The following is a 23,621-nucleotide window of genomic DNA, read 5'->3' on the forward strand; positions in this document are numbered from 1 at the left end:
TAGAGTGGCAGAGAGGGGATAAACATTTACCTTATGATTGTGTTTTACAATAAGCCTGATGCTGGTTACCTTTATAGGGTTCAAAGGGGGCTGTCTTTACTGTGATGAAGCCACAGTAAAACCAAGGGAATAAGCAGCAGATGGGAGCTGGAGGTAGAACAGAAGGACATGGGAAGGCAGTAGGAGAAAATGCACAAGAGTTAAGCATGATAATAAAGATATGCATCAACAGTTATATTTGTGGTGCCAAAATCGTTTGAGTCATGCACACCAGTGCATGTAGACGCTATGATGCTACCCACCCATTCAAACTACTCTTTTGGAGCTTTGAGTCTGGAATCTTGTTGTTGTTGTTGCTGCTTTTAAAACTGGATTTGACATTGTTGCTATAGTGAGCATGCGTAATTGACAGTAATATTAAATAGGATGGTAAGTCTGATTAAAGACAAGTTTAAAAATAATATATTTACAGAATAGACTAAACATCAATGTTCCCTCTAATTTTTAATGTGTCTGAGCGAACACGCAAACTCCCTGAGCGGTCCCTTGGACCACTGTGAGCGACATCAGAGGTGTGCACTGTGGTCACGCCACCATCTAATCCATCCAAGTTACATAGTTTATTAAAATAATCAAATTACAGCATTTACATTTATGTTAGACTACTTTTAATTAACTGCTTTAGCCCACTTACAATGAAAATGTAAAAAAATCTAGTCATTGACCTGTGCAGTATGTTAACACTATTGGAAGTAAAAATAACTTGAACTTTTTAACTTTTTATATATATATATATATATATATATATATATATATATACATATATACATATATATATATATATATATATATATATATATATATATATATATATATATTGTGCCGGGGTTTAAATATGTTTCTTCAGGTGTAAAATTAGATATTTAATCACTGGGAATTTATTTTCTTTTGGGATTCAGCCCCAAGAGGCCGTTGGTGGAACTGCAGTTTTTGGCACATCCACATTAATTTCCTAGTATTGTCATCTAAGTTTCTCCAGGGAGCCTCGTTCAGATTTTTAAGCACTGCAGCTCTTGGCCTTTGCCTGACGCTTTAACTATATGCATTCTTTTCAATAGCCTTTTACCTACCCATCTCCTATTCCCCTCACAGTGTAAAGCAGGTTAAGTTGCTGGTTAACAACCAAAGTGTTGTCTGCATACCAGAGATGTATTTTTCCTGATTGCCTTTAAATTTATGCTTATCTTTGATTCCAGCATCTCCCTCAGAGAGCTGTAATGGACTCCCCTGAGATGTAGACCACTGCTTGGTGGGCCAACCAAGGCCCTCGGCCCCTGAGTAGAATATAACATACACACACGTGCGCCTAGGTCCTTTTTTGTAACTTCTTTCCTTTTTTTTTAAAATCTAAAATGCTCATTTCCCCCATTGCCCCTCTCTACAAAACATGCTAATGAGATGCTTTGTAAGGGCGTTAATTAGCGAGTTAGTCACTGATTGCTGTGCTTGTTTTTGTTGTGTGTGCGCGTGTCAGGATGGGAGGGGTTGGGGTGGTGGGGTGTTAATATGGCTGTGTGCCGCTGAGGAGAGGTTCTGTCAGGGTCTGCTCTGGAACCAATTAGGCTAAAGCCTAGTGTCCACTGAGGCTGCTGGGAGAAAAAAAAGCCTGCTGCTTGCAATGTCAAACAGCAACATTAACACAGGCCAGAGAGGAAGAGCAAGACAGGCAGAGAGCTGATAAGCAGCGGTCATTTATACAGACAGGCAGACAGCCTAAAACACAGACAGTCCTTCACTGAATATGAAAATCAGGCAGAGAATGCACTCGTACCCCTCTACCCTCTACCATGGAGTGCTATCTTTGCCATTGTTATCAGTCCTTTAGATCTATAGATATATATGTATATATGCCTTTTTTTTTGCGGGCTGCTGTAGGATAAATTAAGATCCGAATCAATGGCACAGAATGTTCCTTTCCAAGCACCTGCTATTTCAGGTGGAGTAACTGAATCTTTTGTTTTTTTAACAAAGTGGAAATGGAAAATGTTTTAAAAGGCAGACAGGAAGAAGGCAGTCCAACCTTGATGTGAGTACATAATGCTGTGTTCCCATGACTTCCCGATGCACCATCTTACTGAGGCACCCTGGCTTCTTCCTGCTGGTTGCTTATGATTTATAAGATAATGCCACATGTTTATGCGTCATGGCCTACATACGGCAGTATGAGGTGGCAAAGTTCTACACGAGTCCCACATTTGTTCTAGAAATCGTCCCTGCATGACTCTGTGTGTTGGGATACATGCAGGGTTTTCAAACCCTTTGCCGTCACCCCCACTCTACCTTTAACCTGAATCACGGTTTGGAAATTTGTGTGCGTGCCTCCATGTGTCCATTTGCTCAGTGCATAACCTCCTGTGTCAGTCTGACAGGCCCTGTGCCCCGCTGGCCACCATGACATGCCACGCTATAGCCCGGCTTCTCTCGTTTGGGCCAACATGAACTGACACTTGTGAAATGCTGACCTGGTCCGTCGCAGACCCTCCAGCGTCTCAGGATGCTGCTCTTTTAGTCAGTGTTCCTCACTTCTCCCCTCACTTCATCATTCCTTTATTTTCCCTTCTTTTAGAAGGGCCTCAAAAGTCCCTTCTCACTCACCTTTCAGACCCCTACCAGTTTTTCCTCCTCCTTTATCTTCCTAAATGATTAAGGAAATTGCAGCCCATTTCCCAGGTCAGTGAGCAGGGCTGGAGCACTCTCTTCTGCTCCCAGAGTAACCAGTATATCATAATTAATCATTTTCAAATCCTCTGTCTTGCAGATGCGAGTTCACACTGGTACACTGGTATCCCCACATCAACCTCTTCTGGGAGGATGCCGATTAAAGATGAACATATCAAGCAAAAATACTGCTCATATATATTTTCTTTTTTCTGGGGAGCTACAACATGTATAGATGTGTGCACTTTTGCTAGTTTTACCTAATTTTGCCAAGTGGACTTTATTTTATTTTATTGTTATTTTTTTTACTGAAGGAGTTCTGTGCACCTGTAGTGGTCTTCGCATTTGAAAGTTTATTCAGTTTGTAAAAAGCATGAAATCTCCCCGCACAACACACGTTTTACTGGTTAGATTATTAGCAGGGTTATTATTATACTTAACTAAAGTTTAAGTTAAACTAGATATGAAAAACAAATAAAAATAAAAAACGACAACTTTAAAAAAGATGGAAACTAACTGAATCTAAACTGAATTAAAAATAAAAATTAAATAATATTAATAAGAAATACAAATTTATAACTGGTTTTTAACAACATGTCCTTCTACTTTTTTTGTTATTCAAAGGTTAGCTTATAGGTTGTAAAGCAATACGACCACATGTTGATTTAAAAAAAGTAATGCAAAATATTTGAGGAAAAGAAGTAGTTGCAAAATATGTTTAAAAAAAAATTAAAGACAGAAATAGACAATCATGACCTTCCCAACCAGTGCCAGCAGCTGGGAGACCTAATTCCTCCAGCTTGTCCTGTCTGTCCTGGCTCTCCTCCTGCTTTTAGATGCCCAAAAGACCTCACCTGGGAAGCCCTTATGACAGATGCCCCCTCAGCTGGCTCCCTTTGATGTATAAGGCTTTACTCTGAGCTTCTCCTGAAAGGCTGAGATCCTCACCGTATCTCTCAGGGTGAGCTCAGACACCCTTTGGAGGAAGCGCACATCCACCACTTATTCTATCAGTCTGTACCCACAGCTCATGGCTATTCGTGATGGTAGAAATGTAGATGGACCAGGAAATGAACTTTTCATCACAATCCACAGCATCGGCATCCCTGGAGATGCTGCACCAATCTGTCTGTCATCTCCTGCCCCATTCTTTCAATATGTGTGTGTAACACTGGGAGATACTCATTTTCTTTCTCATCTAGAAATGAGGCAATTTCTTCAGTGTGGGGTTTTGCTTACATATCACTGTTGGAGCTCAGATAAATCCAACGGAGATTGTTGCTGGTGATGTCAAGACTTGTACTTAAATAGCCCCTTAGGTTGTCTCTGGACCACAGCAACATTACACCTGCACCTCCCTCTGCTCACCCAATCGTCTCCTCAGGTGCATCCACTAAATCACCGAGGTAGAGGTGGTTCTCTTTTATTTCCAGGATTGTACAAATCGTTCTGTTTCTTTGCATATTAGCAGCATGAATCTGCCTCTCCAGGGAGAACTTCTCATCTCTCTTTATTTGCTTATTTGCTTGTTTTCTACTTGAGCTCTGCCTGCGAATTAGGATCCCCAGTCCCATGCCTTTAACTACTTTCTACTCTAGCTTAAGAGCAGAAAGGATGGATTGAATGAAGGTGCATCCACGATATGTAAATTTGATGAGGAGACCCCCTCCCCCCCTTTTTTAACTCAAATTTATTCCCCAGAAAGTGACCACACAGGGCTAAGGAACAGCAATAAGAGTTACTGTAATATACCACTGAGGATTTCCTTGCATTACACAGGTGACGGTTCTAGTTTAGCTTGTGGGAATACTAAAGGAGGCTTTGTGTAGTAGAAACTATTAGTACAACAACCTTAAGAGTTGAATATCTTGAAGTTTTACAGTAGTCCAGTGTGTGATTGTGCATCTTTGCAATACGCTCCTCAGGTTCAGTATGTATGTGCCCTCACATGAACAGTGCACACACACACATTCGCATGGTGTGTATTTAAATGCTTAATTATGCATTTTGCATAGCTTTGGGACATGCATCACTCTTCCCAGACTGCTAATAAAGTGACCAGGGAGATGGGGAACCTAAATGAATCCTAAAGTGCCTGGCTTGCATTCCTCACTCTCTCCCTCTCTCTCCCTCAGCGCTCTGCTTAGTTATTCCAGCCCACCGTGAAAAGCTGTGTGCCGCTCAGCTCTGTTCCTCCTTATGTCCGTCTGCCGTAGCCAGGTGCTCTGTCTCCTGAAGAGGTGTGGCCTGCTCCTAATTGCCTGGACCACAGTGAACTATGGGCAAATGCTTTGTGTGAGGGAGCACCATGGAGGAATAATTTTGAATAAATCACGTAGTTAGCCGGTTGATATTTTCTGCTAAATAAGCACTTCAGCGGGCGTCTCACAAGGAGGTGTGAGCGTTAGAATGATGGGTCACTTGCCATAGGTCATGTTGGGGAGGATTTAAATGATTTAAATGATGTCACTGCCACTGAAGGGGACGGGTTCAGGAAGGATGTGTAAGGCAGCACCTCTTTGTTGTTTGAACCTGACAGATTTTCATCCTTCTCTCTTTCACTTTTCCCTCTGAAGGAGGACCCATTGCCCTGGGATGAGGGCTTCTTATGATGAGAGAGGTGAGAGGTTGCCTGGATCTCTTTCCCTCTTTCTCTCTCTCTCTTTTTCTGTCTGCCAGCAGAGAATGTTATTATTGAAGTCTGAGAAGTGCTGACCACAGAGAGACACGTCCAGCACACACTCTAATGTTTTAAATCAAGAGATGAGCCAATTGTAATAGACTGCAGTCAAATAGACCGAGGCTTAGTTGACGTCTGCCAAACAAGCAAGCATAGTAATGTCGAGTGCAGGAGCCATCTGGCAATGGCCTGTAACATTTATCTGCCATTACCCCGAGCTTTTTTAGCATTTTAGCACAGTTTGAAATTAGCATAGGCTCTCAGATCCCGAGATAAAGTTCATAGGCGATGCAGTAGGCTAATTACATGTAATTCTGTGTTTGATGTCTCTGTGAGATTGAAATTGTCGGATGCTGTCTCTTGTCATCATGAGATGGGAACCTAATGAGTGTATTCGGTGCCCTACAATGTCTGGTTGCATTTCACATATGAGACAGAGGAGGGGGTGAAAACGGAGAAGAAGGAGCTTGTAAATGTTAGTAGCATGTGTCGGTTGAGAAGGACATTGGGATTTGTTCACTAATGAACAGACAAGTGTGTCATAACACGTCAACTGCTGGGATATCCGACTGTTCTGACGCTGTAAGTTACAAATTTCAATGTCAGGCTGGTCGTCCATCTCCACTTTCCACAAAGCTCTCCGAAATAAAAGGATGATGTTATTACAGCTGGATTAGACTGGACCCTTTTAAAGATGTGCCTTTAAAAAGCAATACATACCTGCAGCTCTGTTATTTAATTTCTCCGCAGTCAATATATGCAGTTGGATTTTGATGCTGAACTCTGCATGTCATCTTTTTTGACTGTCCAAAGTGTTTTCTGCTTATATGGCTGTGTCTCCGAGCCTTTGACTTGTGTTTATAGGGTATATTCTGCAGTCTGGTCTCATGGAATGATACCAGTGAACTGCTTCAGGCATCCGAATAATCCTGCCCCAGGCACAGCTATCATTATTTTCTGGGAAGTTGTTTGTGTGCATGTGTGCATGTGCACATGTAAGTATGTATGTCTGCGTGTTTGTATGTGCTGTGACACGGAGTTAACACTGGTTTACAGCTTAATCAGTCTGTGTAACTGGATGCATATTTATCAGAGAGAAAATTCATGCTCAAAGAATTAGACCTTAGCCCATACATCATTATCAAACACACACCCACCCACACATGCATGCCCTTCAACACATACACAGACACACACACAGATCCACATTTCATTAGAGAGGCAGATTCAGGCAGCAGTAGATTAAAAACAACGTGTGTTTTTACAGGTCCATAAATCAAGCGCGGGACGAGGGGGATTCATTTAGAGAACACCAGAGTTGTGGCGTAGTTGCCCTCACGTGACTAATGCTCAGCTGCGATACTTTGATGCACTGCCTTTTTATTAGTTTCATTCTCTCTTGCCCCATATCAACGATTATCTCTCAGCTCACATCTGACTCGTGGTCTACGTTATATGTTGAGTTCATTTTGGTGAGGAAAGAGCCAACATTGTGACGCACGATTATGCCTACATACATGCGTGTGATTAGGCCTACACTACAGCTTTACCAGATTAATTGTATGGCATTGTTTGTGTGCTGTTCACTGGAAAAAGTCAGGTCATGTCCTTTGTTCTCTGCATCCAATGGGAATGTTAGATGATTAGCATCTAACATTTGGACTGCTCAGACTTACCACTGTTTAAAAAAAATGTTATTAGTGATGCTCTGCAATAAAGGTAACACCCACACATTCACCACCGCCTCATGTGTCATACAGCTATTGTCTCAGCCTCGCTGAGGCTTAGCTGTTTGGTCATGTGTGTCTGTGTTTGTGGGTGTGTAGCCCTGATTTTCAGCATGAGTCTGACACACGGGGAGCTAGTGTAATTTCCCCCTGCACTAAAACCCCCAACAAGTGGCACCAGGGGAGAGAGGAGCATATTACAAGTTCAAGCGGCTATGCTTTCCTTTACCTCAGAGAACTACAAGCGCTCCTGACCTGTGACCAGGCATAGCCTGTGTGTGTGTTTGTCTGTGTGTGTGTGTGTGTATGCGTTTGTACGTTGAGGGAGGCTCAAAGGTGTCTGAGCTACCTTGCTGTTCTTTCAAAGTGTAAAGCATTTATTAGGGTCCAGACCTGTTTGGGGGGCCGCAGGGCAATATTATTTCATGTGTTCCAATTGAGGTGTGTGTGTGTGTGTGTGAGAAAGAGAGAGTGTGTTTTCTGTGCAACTTTTTAGATAACCAGCTCTATATAGGAGGAGGCTAGAATGTGAACAGGTTTGGTAAATATATCAAATAACTCTGTAATAAAAACTCGCTGTAAACCAGTGAACACAGTTTGACCTTTGACCTCCAGCTCCCTCGGTCACAGTGCTATATGTAGACCACATGAAGCTCTGCTGATTAATTCTGCTGTGGACCATGTGGAGGAAGTATGTGTCTCAGACTTTGGCTTGAAGCTTTTCTGTTCCATCTAATAAAGTGTATTAAGGAAACTGTGAAACCTTTCTCTCAAATAGTGGTGATCCATTTTTAACTCAGAGACTACAGTAAAATTAACCACTATGTGTCACGGTAGGTTAATTTAAGTAAATTGAAGAAGACTCAATGAGAATGGCGACCATCTAAAAAGTGGAAATCGGGACATTCCTCTTCTCAAGTCTTTAAACCAGAAGTTTGTCTATGCATGAGTTATGATACAAAAAGAACCCATTAGATTCAGGTTACTGTAGTCTCTAGTGATTGAGGGTGGTGACATATAACCCGAGTCTCCTGACTGAGAGTTTTGTGTTTTATTTCAGCCTCTAAAACAAAAACCAGCTCTAAATCTGCTTTGCCGATCTGTAGGGCTTCTGGCACCAGCCACCACTCCAAACCTCCCGAGGAACTTTTTTGTTGTGCTCTTAAGTCATGTCATTTAACATATTTCTGTGAGATCAGGCTGGTTGGAAAACTAGAAATGTGAAAGTCTGCTTTTGTCTCGCTTCATCTGATGTAACTTTGTGTTAAATCTTTCTTTAGGGTCATTGTGAGCTGTAACTTCTGTCTAACTTAGCTTATCATCTTCTGCTACAGGACATAATGATATGACAGCCCTTTGTCATTCCTACAGGTCTGTTTGTGGGAGCGAACGGTGAATAGAGATAATTGCTGCCTCTTGTTTATCCTGTGAAGGGCACTTCTACATTTTACCCCAATTGCAACTCAACGGATATATAACTCAAGTGTGAGTGTAGGGGCCATGTGTACTTGGATATTTCCTTGGATCAGTTTGCTCCATTAATTTTTTGGAAACCAAATCTCTATTAGGGCTTGAATGAATGATCAACAAGAGCCAACTAGGGCAGTGTAGGAGACCGGACTTATGTGCAAAGGGAGGGAAAAATCATGAAGGAGGAGAAGAAGATGGGGTGAAGAAAGGGAAGCATGGAGGAGTGAGGTGTGGTTACGTGGGGGTAGGGTGTAGGATGCTCATCTATTACATCGCACAGGAGCCCAGGGGTCAGCTTCAGCAAGACAGATTCAGAGCTATTGGGTTTGGACTCCATCTCCCATAAATCCTGGCACGTGACGCTGATGGATGTGGGCCATAAAGCCTCCCGCGCTGACATGTGGAGAGCAACATGGGAGAACCATGGGAAAAAGTGAGTGCTCCAGGTTAATGTCAGCGAAGCCTGGGAGTGAAGAGCGGATGATGGAGAGAAAGAAAGACCTGGGCAGCGAGAGATCAGAGGTGTAGAGAGGGAGATTGAGAAGAATGAGCAGAAAAAGCCGAGCGTTTGTGGGAACACTGTAACAGAATTTGCTGTGGCATTTGCAGTAATTCAGCTGTCATCATACGGGTTTAAAGCCACGTTGCTTGGAGTGCAGTGGATCGCTCCACAGTGTTTGTATGAGAGAGGAAAAAACATTCACTACTGTGTGACTATAACAGCGTTTAGCAGAAGTAGATTTGTATTATGTGCATTTATTGTTATTATTTGCTTTTATGGTGTCTGACGCTTTACCAAGATGAATATAACTCATTAAAAAAAGCAATAGAATTATAATAGACTCAGCTACAGGAACTGCCGACCTGGCTAGACAGGAAATGGAGACATGTATACTTCCTCATTAACAGAACCCCGTTTGGGCCATAAACCACCATCCCAATGTGCTCGAGGAAAATACCCTGATTAGGCGGGTGGAGGGGCATTGCTGCCCTAATGAAGGCTTCCCCCACAGTCATTTATGATATTGGTATGGGTAGTATGGTGACTAGGCCTATGGGATGAGCTGACTTACAAGAGATATGGATGTAAGTGAGCGGATGCAGTATTTTTGTATGGATGGGAGAGTTGAGAGGGCCGGGGGAATGCATATTCACAACTCATTTGGGGGAGTCAGTTTTACTAGGTTGCGGCTAATGGAGATGAGCTTGTGTTAAGAGCCTGGGGAGACGGTAATTTTACATAAAACCAAAAGAGGTTTGAAATGGGTGTGTGTGTGGTCAGGTTGTGTTTACTTTGTTCTGCCATCTTTTTTCGTTATTTGCTTTATCTACCCAACTGAAAAAGAAGAAGATGTGATTGAGAATGACATTACTTATCATTATCATTTTTCTCTTTTAATTTACATTTTAATGAATTGATTTATGATAAAAAAACCCAAACATTGTATTTGGTTTAATCTTGCGGAGAAAGACTTCAGTGTAGATGTATTGAGATTGAGTTTTGAGGTTAATCTGCATTTTTGTGCCTCACTTGTTAAGAGGGCAAACTTTAATTCCTGCTCTCTGACAAATGCAGGCAAATTACAAAAAAGTTTTCGGCCTTTTTTCAAAGGATTTTATGAGCACCACTATAAATTTTTGGGAGAGTTGGAAAACGTTAATAGACACAATGTTTTATTTGCACAGTCTTGTGTAAAAAAGCTATTATGCGGTCTGGATAATAGGATTTACATCGTGTTTATGAGGCTTTATTTTTTGACCAGTGGTATTGTGCGTGCCTTACACTCATTACGATGCTTTGCAAATAGAGTTGCATTCTAATTTAGTCATTTTGGTGATGCTGTTGGTACCGTTTGCCCTATAAACTTTCAGTAAATGCAGTGGGATTTTTTAGATTTTTAAACTAGGTTGTGTTCATTAGGAAAAATAAGTCTTTGAAGGAAAACGAGACACATAAATATAGATTTCAAGGTCTTACAAATGCCTTGAACAAATGTTACAATAAGCTAATCCCTCACCACCATTGTTTCCTCTCTGCTTCCTAATTTCTCGCTTTTTCTTGACTCACCCCTCGTCGCTCCCCCCCACCATCGCCACAGGAGCTACCTGAGGCCCTTGTGTCCACCTCATTCATCACCAAGGTTTGATTCCTCTGCTTTGAGAGAGATTGGGGGAAAAAAAGAGTTTAGGAGGAAGAGTAAAGAGTCATAACAAACCCTCCTCTGTTCTCTCCCCTTCTTTTCTACCTCCCTTCCTTCAGCGTGTGAGGGAGAGATGAATGCAGCCAGTGGAATTAATTGCACTCCGTTACTGAAGATCAGCAAGTTTGCACTGTTGGCGTGCTGATCTGCCATATGGCTGCCCACTAGGTGAACACTTTGATTAATGTTGCCCACTCCCCATTTTTTCCCCACTAATATTTGATTCTGATAACTGAAACTCAGCTCCTCATTCTTAGTCTTTCCATCTTCACTCCTTGCACCCCTCCTGTTTGCCTTTTGTTTCCCTCTTTTTTTAATTTATTTTTTGCCATGGTCACCCGAGCCATCTGTATTTGCAGGTAAAGTTTGGTCATCTTTGTCATATTTTTGTTTTGCTTACAAAGAGTTTGTGTGATGTGGCATCGGTATCTGTGAGCATCCGTGAGATTAGAGGGAGAAAGAAAGGCCAGAGTGTTTGTTTAAGAGAGAGCTTTGGAGCTGTGGGTATGTGTCCTTCGCACTTGATTAGGCCCCTGGTGTGTTCAGTGGTTCTCTATTAGCCTCCTCAGCCTCTCGTCTTCTACTGTGCAAAGTGACTACTCTCATGCCCAGAGGTCTAAGATGCACACACACACACACACTCACACACACAAACCATGCACACAGTCAGATAGGACAGTGTGCTGGGGTCCATGCAGTAACAAGGAGGTGAACAGATGCTGGAGTCACAATATCAATAGGGCTGACTGTAGGTAATAATGCCTTAGCAGGGTCCAGCCATGAGACAGCGCTAACTAGAGAGGCAAGTCTCAAGTGGAGCATTCACTATCTGCAAATCGCACCATGTGGCTGTGTGCGTGTGTGCTTGTTTGTGGGTGCGCATACTCCCATTACACGTTAGAAAGAGCCTGATGTTGCTGCAGGGGTGCAGCGCGGCGATGTCAGTGTCATCATCAGCTCGGAGACAAAATGTTCTCACCTGAGGTCACAAGTTCACATTTGTTTTCTTTTTTTTTCTTTACCCCCCTGCTATAATGAGGCAGCAATTCAGAGCACTATGCAGACATCTATGCGGGAAGATGTATTACGGTCACATGGGTGCTTTGTTTTCCTTCTTTTTTTATGGCCTGTTCTTGCTGCTCGTCTATTTTGGTCTTCCTTAGTCTTGTTAAGTGCTGCCATTCTCCGGTGTTTGGATGTGGCCCAGAGGGCCCTTAGCGAAACCAGGGGCTGGGAATGAGCAGCGAGCCCCAGCCAGGGGGTGCCCATGGTAGACTGCCAGTCCCACTAAATCTCGCTGATTACCTGGGGTGGCTGTGGTGTGATGGGGGTGTTACCAAGGTGCTAGGCTCTCCAAAGAGGCTGATTGAGATGCAAATGGAGGCCATAACTCAGAGGTAATGCAGATCTGAGCACCCTTTGCCTTGTCCATTCTTGCTTACCTCACTCTCTCATCGCTCCCCATTTACCCCAGCATAGGAGGAGGCACTGTTATCGTCTCGGGATCAAGTTAGATATTTATCATAGAAGGAGAGAAATACTTGGCTAGGGCTAGGGCTGAGTATGGGAATTGATCGTGGTTTTGACTCGACAAAAGCTCCACAAACTACCAAGTTAGCTCACACATCCCTACATTTAGCTACATCAACACAAGTGCAGATGCACCTGAAGATACCAGAATGTTCTCCTGTTTCTTAGACAGAACAGATGGACACTATAAAGTGTGAGGGACTCTAGGCTTGCCGGTATAGAGAGGTGGAATGAACAGGGGAGGAGGAGAGGAGGAGTAATTGCATAGTCCTTTGCCGAATTGTTCTGTGGATGCAAATTTAAATCCCTCCTATTATTTTAATAATCTGCCTTTTACTGCTTGTGCTCGGATCATTTGTTTGCAAACCAGGTTATTTGGAGAGGGAGGCTCGGGGGTAATTTCATGCTTTGGAGCATTTATATCTATAACTTAATGAGGAGAGGGCCTGTTGTTTCCTGGTAATACACTGCTAGAGGGGAGCAAACTTTTTATTCTCCGTTTAGGGTACTGTTAGAGGGCAATAATGTGGGATTACTCTGATGGAATTAAGGAGCAAACTGAGGAAAGACCTAATGTAGCTTTGGGTGATAGACGAAAGTAATACTGATGGTTTAGACGGGGTTTTTTAGGTTCATGGGTTGTACCATAGGAGGATGGGCTTTCCTGTTTGCCAATCACAATAAGCAGTTTTCTTCAGATTTTAGGTCTCCTTTTTTCCATCGCATCCACATCTAAAAGAAGAAACCTCTTCATCAACATGCTCTGGGTGCACCAGTTTATAAAATTCAGATATTGTCACTCAGTTAGCGCCAGGGCAGAAAGTCAACCCAGTGGTCCCAGCTCGAACTTAATTTGACACAACCTTAATACATTTAGCTGAGAGACAAAAGGAAGACGCGCCGTCTACAGAAAGCAGCACGCAGTCTTGCGAGATGATCGGGACTCTTAATGCAGTTACTTTCCTTCAGTGGAGCCAAAGACATCGTGGGATGGAGTGATGGAGGGGAAGGTGTGCGTCCACGTCGTCCTCTTCTTTCCTTCCTGCTCGCTGTCACTCCTTCACTCCTCTGTTCCCCTGTGTAGGATCACTCCTCCTGCAAATTGAATCAGACTGCATGAATTAAAGCAATAATTCAATTTGTTTACAAGGCATCATTTATTCTCTGTCACGCCAGTGTTCTGTTGACGATCCGTGGCTCGTCGACCCTCGACCTCTGCTGAGGTCACATGACGCACTTATTATATTTTTCAACCAGAGTCTTTTAGGCTATTATCAGGCGACAAGGGGCTAAAGATACATGATGAGAATCCTATTATTCAAATCTGCCAAGCATTTTCACTGAATGCAAAACTGCCCTTATCAGCAGACAGGACAGATCATGTAAATCGTGCTTCAGCACCTGCATTTGCGGGTTGCTGATGAACGTGCTCCTGACTTTGGAAATTGAAGTAATGTTAATAGTAAAAACAAGCACTCTGATGTCAGATGGTGCCTCCCTTTTATCCCTTTGCTAAAAGGTCACTCATACATTCCCCGTTCGTTGCTCTCGTGGTGATAACAGAGTATCTCTACCGTGTGATTTCATACGAGCGAGGGCAAGATTTTCTATCCCAGAGAGAAAGAGCAAAAGGCACCATCTCCTGTCTTTCCAGACTAAACTATTGTGACAGTGGAAAATGGTAAGCAGTTTAGAATATTGCCGAACAAAAGAGCTTTTAATCAAAGTGCATACCAGACCCTGCGGAGTATAAAACATTCCCTCATCAAAAGGCCTATTATACACTTACTCACATCAAAGGCCTACACGTTCCTTAATTGCAAGATTCTTTTCTTATTCAATTATGTTATGCTTATGTTTTTATAACGCTGATACAAAAAAGGAGGCTCGGATAACCAAATCAAAGGGGCTTAATTTATTATCTCTGAACAGCCGATGTGTGTTCACTACAACAGTATACATTTGTGTAAATGGTTTTGGTGCTTTACCAGGCCTCTGGATACTGAGATGGCACAAAGCACGAGCGTTTCAGGAGAAATTAAACAGAGTAAAACTAGCAGGTTTAGATAAAGCAATCACATTACTGTCGCACTTGAAAAGAACGCATTATTTTGTACTTGAGCGAACGGAGCTTTATTGCTGACACGCCCAAACAGAAAGTTGTATATACAATATAAATGCACAGGGCCTAGGAGTTTTTCTCCATCTCTTTTGTTATCTAACCACAACATAATCAGCAGCTAAGTCTGCTTGCGCTGTTCAGCCAGACACTAAAGTCCCTGTGCAGAATTGCAAAATAAGTTGGGTGTAAATATGTAATTGCCAGTGCTTATTCTGAGATCTGAAATATTAGGGAGCAATATGGAACGCATTAAAATCCTGGTTGTTAGGGGTATCGGTTACACTGAAGACATGCAGGAAAATGTGCACTGTCTGCGAATCTGGCGGAGATAGAGGGGGTAAGATGAGGGGGGGAGATAGGAGCAGGAGAGGGTGAGGAAATGGAGAAGAAGAGGCAGAAGAAGAGAAGAGTAAGATGAAAATCTCTTGATGTCTTTCTGAGAACATAGACACATTATTTAAATCTCCATCACTTTTTAATGTAAATCTGATCAGGCTGTGCCCTGGATGAAGGAGGGGAGAAGGGAAGTAGAGGCAGAAATGGAGACACGCACACTGACACAGAAAGCTTTATAATAAAACACCGTTAGGATTGAAAGCTGGATGTTGCTATCTCACTTCACACTTGATTCTTTATGAAACATAAACAAAAAACAAAACGATTTTATATTAACCGTCTTTTTTTTTTTTTCTTAATGAAAAAACACTTACTTTCACTGTGGTGAAATATTTTTAATGTGCATGTTTGTATATATGGGTGCACGTGTCAGCTTGTATGTGCGTGCTTTGTGTGTGTTTGTGTGCAATCTGATATCTGCCTCAGGCCCCATGGCCCTGGTCTGTCTGCATCCGAAAAGCAAACTCTGCAATTATGATGACCGCCCTGTCCTTTTCATTTCCCATCGCTGTCTCTCTCTCCCTCTCTCGTTGTCTGCTCTTATGCCTTCCCCTCTCTCTGTCTTTATTTTTCCTCTTGTCTGACCTGTCTGTCTCTTTGGAAAGGTAGCCAAAGTCTCAATAGCTATAAAATAACGCCAAGCTCCATCACCTCAAGTTTCAATGCAAAATCATCTCACTCTTTTTCTGTGTGTGCAGTCCGTTCACCTCACAGATAGCCTCCAAAAAATTGCTCATCTGTATATTTACATGGCCATTGTTCATGTTTACTAGCATTAACCCACCAAAAAAGCCAAACCCCAATACTTCCCTACATAATTTCTTATATATTGTTGTGTGAATTTGGTTTTATCTGGTTGTACGTTAATTTAAATTTTTGGAATCGCTTTCTAAAAATTACAGCACAAGACAATTTTTACTGAATTATATTATGCTGTATTATAATGCATTGTATGCATTACAGAAGCTATTCTATACTCCCACTTTACTACATTAGAGGGAAATATTGCACTTTTTACTTCACTAAATTTATTTGACAGTTAAAGTTAAAGATTTTGAAAACCTGTAATGAGCGTATAAAATGTAACGCCTCACTATTCAGTAAAATTAAATTACACCAGCATATAAAGTACTTAAAACTGCTTCACCTCCACCAGCTATACCATTAAAATTCTGCTTACACATTAGTTAATAGGTGTTATAAAAAGTAATTATGTAACGTTGCCTCTGTAATGACTACTTTTGGTTTATTTAAATTACACATTGCTGCTAAAAAAGATTGAATTTAATTATTTGTATATTTTTGTACTGCTGCTTTTACCCATTAAAGTAGCTAAATACCTCTTCTTTTACTGTTCATCTTTAAGTTCTTTTAAAGTCATTTTCTGCTCAGCTTTCCGCCTCCATGTGACTCCCTGACAGGTTTGAATGAATGATTAGCTCATTGAAGTGCTTACTAATTCACGCATTTAATTAATTACAGTTATTAGAGCCGCGCTTACTAACATGGCACGGCCGTCGCTGACCAGAAATGTCAACCGAGTACTTAACCGAGGCCTGGCCTTTTTGCTCCCCGCGCGCGTGTCAGGTGCCCCTGATGTCCACGTTACGAGCAGCGGCACGTGGGTGCCTCATTCTTCATGTTTCTCATCTGGAAAATCATCCCATGTCCTTCCTTCACCTTTCCCATATCTGCCCCTGCAATTGCTTGATTTGTAACTTGATTTCAGGAAAGGGAAAACCTGTAGATTATCCAGCTTTCATTAGAGGGGAAAAACCCAGTCCGTGTCAGAGAAAAAAGAAATCAATTTAATACAGACTTAACTGGAGGAAATTGCATATTCTGCCTGTATGTGCTGAACAGGCACTTTCTCTTCCTCACCAGAGACCTGCCTCCCTATTAATTGCAGTGTGCGTGCATGCCAGTGAGTAAGTGGATGTGTGTGTGCGCGCGCGCGTGCGGGCGTGCATTTTGTTTGTTTGTGTGTGTTTAGTGTTTGTAATGTGCAGAACGCGTGCTTTCATTTGTGCGTTAGGCGCTCGAATGCATGTCGTTACCTGAGTGTGTATTCAGTCTTTTTGTCTGTGTGTGGAGGTCAGTTCTCAGACCCGTGGTAGGGCACCCAGCCAGATGTGTCCTTTTCTTTATTTGCGATGTGCATGTGCGTTCTCCACACGTGGGGTGTGTGTGTGTGCGTCTAATTTCTTTGTTGGTGTATAGCGCATGCATAGGCACAAGTGCATGTGACTTAGCCAGGTGGAGAGGAGATTGGTTGGTATTTATGAACAAACGTCATAATTGTGACAGGATGATATATGACCTGCACATTCCACAGTCCCCCCCCCCCCCCCCCCCCCCCCTCCTTCCTTCTCTCTTTTTCTTTTTGCTAAAAATATATATCTATGATATGAGTCTTAAAAGCTGATGGCCAATTTAGTATGGTGTGTTGTGGCCAAGGTCATAGAGATCTGAGTTCCTTGGTGTTCCTCCCTCCGAGGCCTGTTCTAATCTACAGAGCAAGAAGAGGGGCTCAAAGTCATTTCTCTAATTGCTTTTATAAGGTGCCCTTTTCACATGGTGTCTTCCCTGCTCATTCACTTTCATCGCCATTACAACACCTTACCTCTGCACCTGCTGGTTAGGATATGTCCATATTATACTGCTGTTGCTTTATATTAATATTACGAATCTCATATTCAGAAGGAGTGATACTTCAAACCACAGGAATTCGACACTGCGTTGTCTTCCTTTACTCGCTTCTTCTCCTCGTCTGAAGCGTTAACCGGGGTCTGCGGGCTAAGTGTTTTGTGTATATATAGGGGTTTTTCTGATTCCTTAAGTGTTGCCTCTGCATTGGTGATCTATAAGAGGCGCTGAGGTGGTGAGCAGCACAAGGTGAGGGAAGATGGAAGCAGGGGTTAAAGTATGAGAGTGAAGGCTGAGAAGGATAAGGGGAGAGGGGGATGAGATTGAGTCTAGTGCATTAAGACAGTGTATTATTTGGTGGTTCCACTTGCTTGCGTCCATTAGGGGTGGCTTCTGTGCTATTAAAGGGGTCAGCGAAGTGTGTGCACCTGTGTGTGCCCACACGTGTGTGTGTGTTTTAAGAGTTAGTAAAGTGGTCCAGTATCTTATTGAACAGGATGGGACTCCCCTGCTCTAATACTTCTTCATTTTATTGGATTGGATGGCCCCGGTTATAATTGTATTAGAGCGCTTCCCCATCTATCCTCTCCTCCTTCTCCATCTTTCTTTCAGCAGTGATCACATGTCATTCCTGGGTACGCCGCAGAAAAGAGCAGGATAGAGAAGGAGAACCTCTGCAGTTGCCAACTTTCTGTATTCACGGAGGAAAAGTTTAACTGTTTGCCTCCATCCTTGCTCTTAGTCCTTCCTTCTTTTCTTCCTTATGGTGGAAGTCCTAAAGGTCATTGTCTTGTTACAGATAGCTCGTCTTCTGGGTTTGATGGCAGGTGACAGGTGAGAGGTGTTGGCAGCAGCGGTAGTCTGAGGCATCAGGCGATGTTGTCTTCACGGTGACCTTGCCGATTTCTGTCCTGAACACGTGCCTGTTTTGCGAACGCGTAGACACGAGGACGCTCACTTTGCAGCGGTTTCTCATTTTTGGAGCTTATTTACCGTGTTTCTCTCAGAATTAGCCTTTCTGTTTTAGTTGTAGCGATAGGTTGTGTGTAGCTGGGGGGCGGTAAGCACTGTCACCCTGAGCCGAGCTCTGTGGTGTTGCCTACTCAGCGATTGCTCCAGAGTTAACCAGAGAGGCTTCGCTGCCTCTCACTTTTCCTTCGCCCTTGAAGAGACCAGGAGTTGTCAGGGTCCTCATAAAAACCCTGAACGATTGCGTCTATGCGTTCTCCGTCTTTTTCTACTCCTTTTTTTCTTCTTCTCCTTCCAAAACCTGGCCATCTGTCTAATTGTTCACCTCCATCGCTTTAATGCTTTTTACATGCTTTTTCCCCCTCTTTCCAGGCAATAAACTTTATTTTCTTCGCAAGACTTCAATCTGCAGGGGGAGGGTAGGCGGGCGGGCAGGCAGGCTGCTCACCTTCTCCCTGCTGGATTTGCTCCAGTGGCCCCTCTTCAACCCCCCCTCTATCCTCCCTCTGGTCTCCCATTACTCCATCTCTCCTTTCCTTTCCCTCCATGTCTCTAGAGAAGAGGATATGTGTTCGTCAAGCTGATACCTGCTCTCATCTTCTCTGCTGGTCATACACACATAGAGAGCTATCCTGTTGAGGAGGCCTTATAGTGACCTGTTAATTATCACACTGCTGTCTCTTCTGACCTTGTTCGGAGGTAATGCCTCATTTTTCTCACAGTAAAATGAACAACTGAAGATGATTTTTTTTAAACATATGTGTTACAAATGAGGTTTTCCTACTATATTGTTACTTTGGTGACCAAATATTACTTTTCAATCCACTTGCATTTATGTGCATGTATACCTTGTGAAAGTGGCAAAGAGTATAAATGCACACTGCACATATAAGCAATTAAATCAGACAGTTGTCTCCTCTCACCTGTGATTACTGCTGTGTACAGATCATATAAGCAGGTACCCTATAATCATATCTATAATAGCCATAATCAGCCCTTTAATGCTCTGTAATAGCATCCATATAATGGCATAGAGTGGCATCAAGAGAATAATTCAGGCATAGATAATGGTGTGATAGCGTGGTTTTACCCTTGAGTCACAACATTGAATTTGTTGTGTGCGTGTGCGGGCGTGCGTGTGCCTCTGTATGCATGTATAAACACACCCTGGGGCAGTTAAGGTGTCTGTAAAATGCCTGAAGAATCACATTTCCATCAGAAGATGCTCTTAACCCTTTATTGTTTTCTTTGTGCTCACTGCTCCATGGAGCGTCCTTGCTGTGAGTGTCATGTGTACTTAGCTGTGCTGAGACAGACACGCTGAGGAAAGACGTTCCCATATGACACCCAGAGACAGGAGATCAGATCAGAGGGGATGCAGGGGAGCAACACCAGTGGTGGCGGATGGCGAGCTGAACGCCTTTCCGGGTGTAATCTGAGCTGACAGTGTTCCTCTGGGATGGCGGGTGGGAGGAAGGAGGAATACCTGGTGCTACTGTGCCCAGAGACCAGAGCATGAGGGATGCTCTGGAGTCTGGAATCTACATGCTCCATCTCAATTCATGCGGCACGCACTTGTGCTAACATATGCCAGAGTCCCATGTGAGCTCATATGTTGCAGGTAGGCCGAACCTGGTTTTTTTGGTCGAGGGCCTCAGCAGATAAAGGGAAGAGTGGGGAGAGACAGAAAGGCATGGAAAGACTGAGTTGACAGACTTGATGAACCCCGTTGTATGATTTTATTAAACAGATATGGTCCTTGCATGCATTTTTGCTGAGGCCTTTGCCCTGCAGCACAATGCTACAGTAGGATGGAGGGGATGATGAATATTTAGCCTGTCTTCAGAAGTGTGTAAATGCAGCTATGCATTCACTTCTCAAGTCATTTATCTTTTTCTTCTTCTCTGCTATCTGTCTGCTACCCTGTCTGCCAACATATGGTGTGAGATGAGCCACACACAAACACACACTGTCACTACTTATGAGTTTCTTAAGAGTCTTTAGACAGGACGGTAACTGGAAACCTGGATTCTCATCAAAGTAAAAGTGGGGAAAACATGGGGACTACAAGCAAAGAGCGATCGCTCTTCCAGGACTCGAATCACTGCATTGTCCTGTGAAATAAAACAGAATGCAAACATTCAGCCTCTACTTGTGATCACTATTTCCTTTGACAACAACGATTAAAATGGGCAAAAACTAAAAAAAAAAGTCTCTGAAAATTTCTTTTAATTTGCTGTTACGTCTGTATTTTTCTGATCATATTGTTTTCTCTTTCTCAACAGCACAAAGCGAGAGTTGAAGCAATGATGTGCAACCTGGCTTCTCTGCGCAGTGTCAGGGAATTTGCTGAATCTTTCAAAGCAATGAAGCTGTAAGTATTAAACACAATGTTGTTCATTTTCATCCCTTCCTTGTTTTGGAAATGCAGGTTGTGTGTTTTTAGGATCAAGCAGGCGTGGTGTAATAGATGCCGTTTATAAATTTTGTCTGCTCTTACTCTTGCCTTTGAGGTGGTCACAACTGAATTCAGCTGGCATTTGTCCCACAAAACCACACAGTAAATGGTGATGCTCATGCAGGTGCCCTGCATATGGAAAATTGACCTGCGTGATGTTGGACCTGGACAATCAAACAACATGGAGAATCTCCAGTGTGGAAAACACAGGAGAAGAGCTGGTTTAAAACTAATTTGTTAATTAAAGTTATGGCAGCGTGCCCAACTAAAAAAATGATGACATTTCCTATTAGTTGCTCAGACTTATTTTTAGTCTAAGAGCAGGAATAAATAAACAGTTAAGTTTAAAACTGTGGGGACTAAATAGCGTCTTTTATTTAGGACTAGCAACTATTTATCTCTTTTATTATGCCATACTGAAAGGACATCTAAAATGTTACTGATGGACACCATATGGGGAAGGCCCCAGGAGTGAGTGTGTCTATTTGTGTCGATTTTCTTGACATTGGTCGAACACACTTTATGGCACTTATTTTGTGGTGGTCAGCTTTTATAGCATGTGTCTTGCGTCCCGTGGCTGCTCGTACGGTTTCTATTTTGGGGTCATAATTTCTATCATCCATACGGCTCATCCACCCGCAGGTCTCCAGGCAGGGGAGTGTGTTTTTGTGTGTGCGCAGGGGGTGTTGGTGTCAAGGGAGCCCCTTGGGGAGAGGCCGGGCAGTCATCGCCCGTAGCAGCCCTGGGGCAGGTTATGGCCATCCAGGACACGTGTCTTGGGTCACAGCCAAACCTCACGGTGGCTTCCCTCACTCTGTGTCCTATAGTTCCCTCCCTGCGCTTACATATATCCCTCCCACCCACACTCAAGTTATGCTGGCCTCCTTTCAACTCCTCAGTCCTCTCACACTTTAGTTTTTTTGCATATCACTGTTTACGAATGTTTTATCTGCCTTAGTTTCTCTTTCTTTCCCGTTCTCTCGTGTCGTCTCTATGTCTGTGTCGTTCTCTCTCCACCTCAGTATTTTGGCAAGGTTGTATTTCTTCATTAGCCGTGCTGTTGGGGGGGGAGTGCGGGACTCCCAGGGGACGTCAGAGTACATTAATTCTCATCAGAAGGCGAACAGAGCAGAGTGGAGGCTGGGAGCTCTGAGCTGTGAATGGCACTGGGCAGCTGTCTGAGTCTACCACCACTCTATTACTGCACGTATGTCTTCAGGCATAACATGCACAGGAGCGGCAAACACAGCACGCACAAATATGTGCATACAGACATATGCGGGCACACACACACACACACACACACACACACACACTTGTAAACACACAGAGACAAACAGACACAAACACACACACATGCTCATACGCACATGCACAATAATGCTCCTGCAGCGTGTCATTGACAGGTGAAATGTAATCAGAGTCTTTTTCTTTTCCTTCTCTCGTTTCTCACTCTCTTGCTTTTAAGTGCTTTAGTCAGTGGCTTTCACGCTGCTTTGTGTTCCATTGACCCCGATTCTGCTTTAATTGCCTGTCCATTGAAATGAAATTACCTGGATATTGATATTGTTGAATGCGGCGCAGTTTCATTGGGATGTAATTGATGGAGGACGGCACTGACAGAAGGCCCTAATACAATTTCTACTGAACGGTCCGTAATTAACACGTGGAATTTGTTTTCACCTCTGATTTGTTTTTACTGAGTTCAGTTTTGATTTCAAGCATTTAAAATGTAATAGGTGATTTTTAAAAACTAAAACAAATGAATATAACTAAAAATAATATACAAACCAGACAACCTTCGTCCACAATTCTTCCATTCCTTTATATTCTTGTAAGGGTTGGATTATTTTCTTGCTCCCTTCTTATGTTGCTTCTGTAGTGCGAGTTTAAATGTGGGTCAAAATGAGTGGCGCTCTCATATCCACTGTATATGTGTTTGGAGCAAAGTGCATCGTTAACGACCAGCAGTACGAGCCAAGCTCACACAGGCAATCTCTTCCTGCTGGCCTACATTATCATAGAGGTCAGGGGTCATACCCAGGGGGGTTATTTAAAGTAAATATATAAACTGATGTCTCCCCGTTCGGTAGTTAACACCCTCGTTTGACCAGCGCTGAGATTGCACGGTGCACACAGTGTTGTGTGAGGTCTTAATGTGGACAGAGGGAATGTGGTGTGCAGCAGTAGGCCTATTAAAGACATTCATTAGACCTGCGCTTATGAGAGAGGGACTAACTGGTGGGCAGTCGAATTAACAGGCCTTTTACATTACAAGCAGACTCACCAGAGGCCCATCTGAGCTGCATGGGAGAAATCGCTGCACTGACCAGAGGAAAGTTGTTTATTTGTGGAGTTTTTTGATCACCAATTTGTGATGCTTTGTTTTTCTTTTGCCTTTACAGGTCACAGCATGCAATTCTAAAGAGGTGTAAGTGTCGTAAGCGTTAGTTTAAATCAACAGCTGCAGTGAAAGGTTGAGAAGGTCGGGCTTCGTGTCTGTGATATTACTGCCCCTAGCCACTAAATTAGGGATGGAGCCAAGAGGTTTGCACACTGTTACTGTACTTCACACTCTATTAGACATGTGAACACTGGGGCAAAAACAACCAGTCTTTTTTTTTTTTTGCCTACTTTTAAGTTTAGAGCGATTTCAGAGCAAATTTCTGAGCATTACAGCAACTTTTACTCTCCTATCTCGTGT

General features: G+C 42.9%; 1 protein-coding gene across 4 annotated transcripts in view; it reads left to right on the forward strand.

Annotated features, from left to right (window-relative positions):
* Positions 1–23,621, forward strand: part of wwox (WW domain containing oxidoreductase) — a 137,462-nt gene that overhangs the window by 21,209 nt on the left and 92,632 nt on the right. For all 4 annotated transcript variants that reach the window (XM_084933166.1, XM_084933167.1, XM_084933164.1 and 1 more), the window contains one exon: positions 20,745–20,833. In XM_084933166.1, coding sequence (XP_084789292.1) covers positions 20,745–20,833 — 89 coding nt within the window. The remainder of the gene's footprint in view (positions 1–20,744; positions 20,834–23,621) is intronic.

Source organism: Perissodus microlepis, chromosome 7 (assembly GCF_051167445.1).
Source record: "Perissodus microlepis isolate ML-2025 ecotype Zambia chromosome 7, ASM5116744v1, whole genome shotgun sequence".
NCBI classification, from domain to species: domain Eukaryota; kingdom Metazoa; phylum Chordata; class Actinopteri; order Cichliformes; family Cichlidae; genus Perissodus; species Perissodus microlepis.